General features: G+C 34.6%; 1 protein-coding gene across 2 annotated transcripts in view; it reads right to left on the bottom strand.

Moving 5' to 3' along the window:
- Window positions 1–1,189: 1,189 nt before the first annotated feature.
- Window positions 1,190–9,281, bottom strand: part of CEP135 (centrosomal protein 135) — a 34,760-nt gene continuing 26,668 nt past the window's right edge. For both annotated transcript variants that reach the window (XM_064712215.1, XM_064712216.1), the window contains 5 exons: window positions 8,502–8,711; window positions 7,332–7,534; window positions 3,873–3,977; window positions 3,326–3,508; window positions 1,190–1,598 (listed from right to left, as the gene is read on the bottom strand). In XM_064712215.1, the coding sequence (XP_064568285.1) occupies window positions 1,577–1,598; window positions 3,326–3,508; window positions 3,873–3,977; window positions 7,332–7,534; window positions 8,502–8,711 (723 nt within the window). In that variant the 3' untranslated portion in view covers window positions 1,190–1,576. The remainder of the gene's footprint in view (window positions 1,599–3,325; window positions 3,509–3,872; window positions 3,978–7,331; window positions 7,535–8,501; window positions 8,712–9,281) is intronic.

The raw sequence follows: 9,281 nt of genomic DNA, 5'->3' as shown, positions 1-9,281 counted from the left end.
ACAAAATAGGATATTTAAAAGTCACCACTGAAGACACCAAGAGCAGGACATGAGTTTTCTCCTTACTAAATCAACTTGAATAATTAACACCAATTAGCATCAGTGGAAATTACTGACTTAATTACAAACATTCTTAATATGTAAGTAACAGAGACAAAATCCTCCTCACTCCTGTAACTGGCAAATGAAAGACCTAGAAAGTAAAATGTGTAAGATGCACCCACCATGAATAAACATGGCTGAGAAATCAAGTGATAGAAGTATTTTCAGGTACTTCTGAATTGGTGCTCTGAGCTGCTTTTAATCAGTAAAATTTAATTCATGATATATGATACAATATTTTCAGTTAACACAATATTCTTCGTAAACCTTAAGTGGAACAATCTTGTTGCAAATTAAATAAAATCTAAGCAAATTAAAGATTTTTTTCCCCATGTTATTTAATATGTTATTTGCACCTTAGAGATGCTGGTAATCACAGGTTTTTATTGTTGTTGGGCAAGCAGAACTTTTGGCCAGTGCAAGGATGTGCAGCAATGCATCCTCCCTTTTCTAGTGCTCTGTGTAATTCCTATGAATACACACCATGTCACCCTGCTGGCATGTAATTATTCAGAAAACTCTATGTTCCTCACTGCATCTTACTTCAAAGCCTGAGTTTGAAATGCTCCTCTGCTAAATATCCCAGATATTTTCAAGATTAGTTCTCACTTCATTTACCTAATATGTATGTCACAGCAAATCCTGTGTCACCTCTATAACAGCTTGAGCTTAACTGTGTGAATGACTCCAGGTTGCTCTGAACTTTTAAAACCAAAATGTGAAAAACATCTCCAGCTATGATTCAAAAGTTTGAATATAAAATACTTTGAGAATTTTTTAATATTTAAAGTATTTCAATACATAATTAAAAATTTTTATCTTCACTTTTCATTAAATATGGGGATATTTAAAATGCAATTTCACACAAAGGTTAAACAAAGGGAGATTGATAGAAAAAGTAATAAAGAATAACTGATAGATATTTTTTATTAAGAAAAGGTATTGTAAACAAAACACATTCACAAAATAGGTAATTGATACTTTTAAATACCATTAAGAAAAACCTGAAAACAGAAAACATTTGTTAGAAAACCAAACATAGGAAATCATCATGAGTAGAAAACATACACTGGCTCAGCATTTTTAACACAGTTGAGGAAGTTATTCTATGTTAGCACACATTAAGATGAATAAACTTCTCCAATCATATCAAAAGAGCAAACAAATAAAATACAAAAATGAAAACAAGAGATTGTCAAATCAATACTCATTTCCTTCTTTTAATTATTATGTTTCCAAAAAAGTAAGAAAACTTAGCCAGGTTTGATACAAAACCTGTCAAGCAGCCAGAAAAAGTCAGTCACTCCTGCCAGTTGGGAAAGCAGAATTTTGCAAAGTTGATTACTTCACCCGTTCTCAGAGGTTTCAAAGGCAATCAGTGATTTGAAGTAAACAGAGGTAAAATACAAGTATTCATAATTTATATTAAAAAAGTCCTTGTAGCAAGGTAATGCTTCAGCTACTCAAGTACTGGTTATTCCTTGATGGTCACATTTCTGTGGAGAAAGAAAAGATGTCAAAATAAAGGTAACTATTATATTTTACTAATTAATATTAGGATAAAAAGTAGTAATTAGATTTAGCCTCCTCAGATGGTCTTCTGTTATTCCCAAATATCAACTATCAGCATATTACTTAAAACTCTACACCACTGCCCCATTGCTAAAATAATTTACAAAAGTAATAGTGAGATCAGGAGGAAGAGAAAATTTCTTGAGAAGATGAAATCAGGTCAGAGAGAGACAGCTGTAACACTACACAACAGTAATTACAGAGTACACTTCACTCTGGTAAGCTCCCAAGAAGGAATAAAGAAGGATGAAAGATGGTAACAGCTCTGCTGAGATCACTCTACTGTAACTGATACATTTAAAAGGCAAGAAGCCTAACAACTGCATGTGATTTCAGTTGTTAAAAACCACATTCTTTAAAAATACACACTACATGAAAATGGGGTATTTTCTGGCAAGATATGGTACAGAGTTGACATTGTTAAAACTAGGGATACAAATATTAGATAAAAATAGTGCACTGCATGGTATCCTCCAAGCACAGCAACTGGACTTTTTATTGCTCTCAGGACTCACTGTAAAGCAAGGAAGACTAAAGACAATACTCTATATGATGATGCTCCTTCTCAGAAATATATTATCTCTCATCACCTCAGTCAAAATGTCGTTTTGCAACATAACAGGGTATGCCTATGGGCTCACCAGTAAAGCAAAGGCATATCTGCTATCTAATCCCCACTGCCAGTATCTCATTTGCAACAGTTTCCACTTTTTTCTTTCCCCAAAAATTTGCAGAAGAGAAAAATTGCTGGCAATGTGGGTTCATGCCAGGCTGAGCTCAGTTCTCAAGAAACCTGTGTTCTTGTTAACAAAAGTAAGCTAAGAACAAGCCATATGTATTTACCAGCAAAAATAAACTTTAAAATTTGTTCGTTAGATTCATGACCTGTCACACCACACATATTTCCTACAACAATCACTCTTTATCTCTTCCTCTCCTTCCCCTTTTCACTACAATTTATTATTCAATATAGGACAGGTGGGATATGCAGTCAATAATGAGGCCTGTAACACAACTGGCATCACCTAAACCAAAATTGATCTCTAAAAGAACAAACATGTCAGTGAAAATGAACAGGTAAGAGGCTGATTTTGATTTCTTTTTTATGAACTATAGTGATCACAATCTTAGACATTCATAGATTCAAGCACTAACAATGAAAAATACATTCATTATTTTTATGCACTTGTTTTGGAGATAGTTTCATCTAGTCTAGGGTTCAAATGTATTTTTTTTGGACTCTTCTCTGGAGTGTCATTCCTTCATTGCTGTACTTGGGAGAATTTCATGGCATTGCTCTTAATATGAACCATTCACTGTTTGGAGATAACTATTTTCAATAATAAACTGGCAAAATATATCTGGATATAATAAACGGTAGTAATATGCAGGCAACATATATTTGAAAGCTGTCAGGTGGTGCAAGGCCATTAAGAAAAAGAGGAAGGAGAATCCATTATATTATATGGTCTTTGGAGAGCACTTTGCATTTATTGGTTGCAATCAATATTTTATAGTAGGAGAGACAGCAAAAGCAGAACTTAGGAACATCTGAAGCGTGCAACAATTTCCTACAATCACAAAGGCATTATTCAGAACCAGTTTACAGCTGACTCTTGAACAGGAAAGGCTGGTAACTCCAATCACTTACTTTTCAGCCGCTGCGTGCTCAGCTGTCCTGGCGGCGCCGCGCTCCGGGGAGTGCGCGGGGGACCTGAGCGTGGAGCTGAGCGCGGAGCTGAGCGTGGAGCTGAGCGCGGAGCTGAGCGGGGGCGAGGCGCGCAGCGAGGACGTGCTCAGCCCGTGCCGGCGCATCTCCTGGATCGCGCGCTCCCTGCAACACACAGCACCTGCCACTGCGCCACGGCCAAGGAACCCAACAGAGCCTCCCTTTCTCATAAAGCCCCTCCACTCTAATTCTTGAGAAGGGATCTTTTTCATTTCCAGGAGAAGGCATTTTTTAATTTTGTTTTATTTTTAGAAGCAGTGGTAAACTCACAAATCTTACGAAGAAATTCAGAAACTGTATAAAATTTTTTCTTTAATCACTTTTCAAGATTAAAATATTAGATTTTGTATGACAAGAGGAACAGAGTTTTCCTTAAAAATTCCTCACTATTCAAAAAAGCGACAGTTTTAAAAGTGAGAAAGAAGAAATAAGGAGGGAGAGTCAACTCACTGAAAAACCGGCGTCTTACCGTTCAAATCGCTCAGTTGTCAGTTTCCTTTTTAAAACATCAGTGTCAGTCTGCATCTGTGCAACTTTACTTCGAAGCATGGAAACCTCTCTATTATTGCTGCTTCTAAAAAAAAATCATGAGAAGCAACAAAGTTTTCTTTCAACAATGACAGCTAGGAGCTTAGAGAAATTAGAGAAAGATAAAAGCAGATACTGAACATGTTGTTTCACAAGAACCAAATGAACGCAACAGAATGTTTCTGGAAGAACCTAAAGTTCCAGAATGAAGCAAGAAGCTGGCAAGCCTCTCACTACATCCTGACTACATCACACTCTTTTTCAGACAAAGGTAAACACAAACATGTTTGATAAAAACAGACAAAACAATTAAATAATTAGTTTATTGCTTTACTGGTTTCTGTTGCAATTTGAGATTGTGTAAAAAAAGAAAAAAAAGGCAGTAAATATCCACAAAAAAAAATACAGACTTAAAAGACAATGGCTTCAGTAAAAATTTTATCAAGTAGGCTGGAACTATCTGGTTAGTCATGAACACTACTGAACCAAATCTAAGTAAAAGTTGTATTAAAACAAATACCAGACCAGCAAAACCCAGAGTCTGAAAGCTTGTTAACTACACCCTTTATATTTGCCCCCAACTGTTTCAAGTGCAAGAATCAAAATTAAAAGGAGCCTTGAAAATCTTCAGAAACATGATTAATATACTTCTCAGTAAATCATCAGCTTGGCTTATGCAATGCTTGGTTGCAAAATGCCATCAATTACATTATAAATGAAGAAAAATAAATTGTTGCATGTAAAATAAGTTGTCTAAGCAAGAATCCAGACAGCTATGTCATTCCATACAGTCTTCAAAGCCACTGTGAGGTGGAGTGTTCAAAAGTCCCTTGTGGAGAAGCAAAGTTGTTCTAGTCTATTGCTAAAGCACTTGACTGGAGTTGTGAAAAATGAGTTCCACTCCCAGCTCAGTCACAGACTTCCTGTCTGGCACCCGCTGGTCTTTGACTCCAGGAAGACGAAAGCTACTCAAGAGATTTGTTCCAAACAAAACTGCAGAATATTTTTTTAATGTTCCCTATTCATCAGTAAAATTCCTAGAGTGGTGTCTTGATCCAGTATGTTGAGAACAGATGCAGAGGACAAGACATCTTGATGATAGTTTATATGTCCTTCAAAGACAGGCATATGCTTTCAGGATGGAGGTAAGAATTCAGGGCCCAATAACATTATTGTGAAATAAAGAAAGAAAGCAAACAGTCTGTGAGTTCTGAGGTCATTCCATGTCAATGGCATTTAAACAAAATTAAGAGCATTAAGTAAATCACACCAAAATTTAGAAATATTTTTAATCCCTTTATGCACAGTATTCATCATTTAAGTTTACATGATGATACACAATTTTCAGAGGATATCTGTTTCTTTCACAGTAGATACATACAGCTCTCAAGAAATAGTTTAGCTATTCTATATTGTTTGTTTACTTAATTCTTTAATCACTCTAGAGCATCAAGACCTCATTTACTGTACTATCACCCATGCAGTACTCAAAGTAACAACTACTTATTCCTTACACAACTCATAATTTTAGCACTGGAGAACTTCACAAGTTAAACTTAATTCTGAGAATCCTTCTAAATTCAGAGGTTGTAGCAGTGCCATTTTCTAAATAAATCAAAGGAACAGGTACTGTAAAGCTAAAACTTTAAATAATGTTCAAAAATATTGGCACATGATTTTTGTCAGTTAGAGCTGCAATTCTGCCAAGTCAAATGAATTTCTGTATTTTGCAAGACTCAAACACAATTGTCACATACATTAGTCACAGCTGTGAGCACTTAAAGTTCCTGCTCCTTAGACTACAACTACCACAAACCAAATAGTAGAAAATAAGATATATACAACTAGTTCTCACACCTGAACACTTGCCTAGTAACATGCAGAACCTTTGAGATAAACAGTGGAAAACAACAGAATGGCCACTCTTCCTCCAAGAGAACATTTTCCTTCTTCCTGCAAATATCTCACCCTATTAACACTGCAAGTATTAACATTTACGAAAAATAAAAATAAAAAACCCTACAATGTGTGCAAAAGAAAAAATAGTGAAAACATTACCATGTACATAGTTAAACAGTTTCATAATGTTTGTACACAAAGTAACTGAATTCAATTTAATTAAAAAAAATTCAATTTAATTTAAAAACTCCTTTCCTTTTAATTTCTTTTTGCTTGCTTGTTTGTTTTTGCTATTTTGTTTGTTTGTTTTTTGGATTTTGTTGGTTTGTATTTTTTCTAAGATTCACATTGAACTTTGTAATCAGGACATTCTATTAGCTTATGTTTGTTGTATGCAATTAACATTTTTTTCCCCCAAGTAAACAAAAATCAACAATACTAAAACATGAAGCAATTACTTGCACAGGGGCAATAATAATGTCATCATCTCCAGATTCACTGAGAACATTGCTACTTGAGGTGGACCATCATAAGCTATCACAAGTTGTAGCCTCCACATAAATCAACCAAAAACATACTTCTTGCACATCTGTGTCACCAAGTTCCAGACAGTTTAAGTGGGCTATATGCCACATCTCATGAGGAGTATTGCCTGTTCCATTAACTTCCACATTTCCTTTCTCTTCCTACATTAGTGTTTACTAAATGGGTGGATTTCTACATCTGAAATTCTGCTTTGACTTTACTCTTCACCACCATCTGCACTCAGCTGCTACTCCTCTTTCTTACTATTTAATGCAGAGCTACCACCAGCTCCTGCTGACGTATCCTTAGGAGAATTTCACACACACAAAGTACCTCCTCTCTTAACTTCATTGCTCCAAACAGATCAGTCTTTCTTATATACAAGTGTTGCTAACAGTCATTGCTTCTTTAGGTAGATGCACAGCAGAAGTTGTTGCTGGCCACATTTAGTGGAGGTGTCAGGTTTAGTTCTGTTTGTATTTCAAAGGAATAAGTGACACAGGACTTTTCCAAAACAGTTAATATCAACAGCAGCAAAAGTACTTTTGCTTTTCTTAAAGCACTATGACTTCACTATTTATTATGTAAATGAAAATGTATGTATCATTATGTATCATTGTGCAAGGACAACAGGCATCTTCAGTAGATAAGCAATTCACATTTACCATGAATTTAATATACTTGGAGTTTTTTTGTGAGCAGTAAGCACATATTAAAATTTTATGTAGAGGATGTTTCCTTTGGAACTCCTATTTAAGTTTACTGCTTGCACCAAACTGATGTTCAGTGCTGAATACTTGAAAGCAATATGAAAGACCTGTGAAGAAATTTTAAATTATGCCATGAAAGGACAAAAGACATTGCTCCAAAAATCTGTTCAGCCAAACTAAACACCAAGATTTTGTGAATAAGTATTGTCACATAGAAATAGTTCTTTTGCAAACTACATAACACACACACATTTGTTAAAACTTACAGTTTGCTCTCAGCCAGGGTCAGCTTGTCTTTCAGTAACTGAATTTCGGTATCTTTGTCTTGGGACGTTAATTGATTCTGAAATTCTTTGTCTCTACTAGTAGCCAATAACGTTTCAAGATTCTGAACTGTAAGTCTCTCACTGGACAGCTGCTTTTTCAGCAACTCTCCTTCTGATTTTGTATCTTCTAATTCTCCTAGAACCTAAGGCACAAATTTTATTTGTTATTAATACACTCATTTACAAACACAGAGAATTTTATTTTGTGAAGAGTTGTTAGAAAAACTGAAATGATTGGAAGTTTCATAAAAAAGAATAGGAAACTGAATGCACAAAATAATGTAAAGCCTACAATTCTTTTAAACTGTACTTAATTTAAAACTATTCAAGCTGTGCATCTGTCAAATGTTTTACTGGCATTACTGAGTGCTGGAAATGTTTAGGTGAGTACCTCAAACATGAATTGGCTTTAAACAGTACAACTTTACCCAAGTACAAAAACAGTATTTACTATACTTCATTCTATTTGACTAGGTCAGCTCACAATGGGCCTCTTGGCTTTTGCTGAAAATGTAGAAATACTTGTTTTCCTCTTCAGTTCTGTGAATATAAACAAATTTTACTGTCCTCAAGGTCTTGAATATTACAGTCACAGAAAGGCTGACCAAGCCACTAAATGAAGACAAAATCAGCTGTAAAGAAAAACGTTCAGAAAATATGAATATTTAGAACTTTTAAAATTATTTCAAAATATTCAATTAATTCCAGCTATATCTAAATTTCTTAATTGAAAAGAAGCCATTAGGATAGGGTCTTTACTATTTAAATAAGAAGTGCACTATTTGCTTTTTATAAAGTTTGAGTATATTAAAAAACCAAAAAGAAATATATATATATATATATATATATATATAATCTGTCTGTGGTACAGCTTAAAACTACACCTGCAACATTTTGCAGTGATAATGAATCATAGAAACTCCCTCTTTTTGTACAAAAGCCATAGCTACAGATCTGCATATGGTAGAATTTATAATTTATATAAAAACACAAAACTAATGATGTAAATTAACTTACCTTGCTCTAAGAAGCAATTATTTTCTCCAAAACCTATTAAAAGCAAAGGAAGTTACTTTGTTACAGCAAATGAAATTTGCCTTTGCTGCTTACCCTTTCATAATCCATGCTTTTGGACGTCAGCTGTCGAGCTAAAAGTTCTTTGCTAGCCTCAAGTTTCACACAGAGTTCTCTCACAGAAGCGAGGTCTGCCAACACAGATGCCTTATCCTGATTTTCACGTTTAAGATCCTCTTCCAATCTGGACATATTTTTGGTTATGGAGGAGATCTGAGATTCATATACTTGATGTGCAACAATATGCTAAACAAAACCAAATATGGATACATTTTCAGTGTTAAATTTAAGAGTTTCCTGTTGAATAACCTGGGTTTTTTAACACTTTATTTTCACATCAAAGTTAATTTTCCCGGTAAAATTAACTTAACATTCCTTTCCTCTCCCTAAAACATAGCTAAAGGCAACTAATAAACCATCTCTGCAATTTTTAATCACCAACTTGAGGATTTATATGTGTACTATAAAAGGGTGGAACAAGAATTAAAAAGCTTAAACCCCAAACATACGACCTATTTTTTAACTCAGCTTACAATATAATCTCTAACTCTTTCTGGCTAACTATGAGTATGGAACAAAATGTAGTCAATCCACCACAATTATGCTCTAGAACTTCCCTTATTGCTTCTAAAATATAAATCTCATTATGTTCTATGATATTAGTCTAGGATTCAGTATTATGGAATTTTGATTCTGAATTTGGATGTCTACCAGATTTTTACCTTGATTCCAGCCACCAATGCTTCAAATACTTAATTCAAAGTTTCAGAGAAACGTAAGAACCAAGCTTGCAAAATACTTATAAAGCTATATGCA

Source organism: Zonotrichia leucophrys, chromosome 4 (assembly GCF_028769735.1).
Source record: "Zonotrichia leucophrys gambelii isolate GWCS_2022_RI chromosome 4, RI_Zleu_2.0, whole genome shotgun sequence".
Taxonomy (NCBI): Eukaryota; Metazoa; Chordata; class Aves; order Passeriformes; family Passerellidae; genus Zonotrichia; species Zonotrichia leucophrys.
Note: the sequence above shows the minus strand (reverse complement) of the source record. Positions and strands in the feature narration are given on the sequence as shown.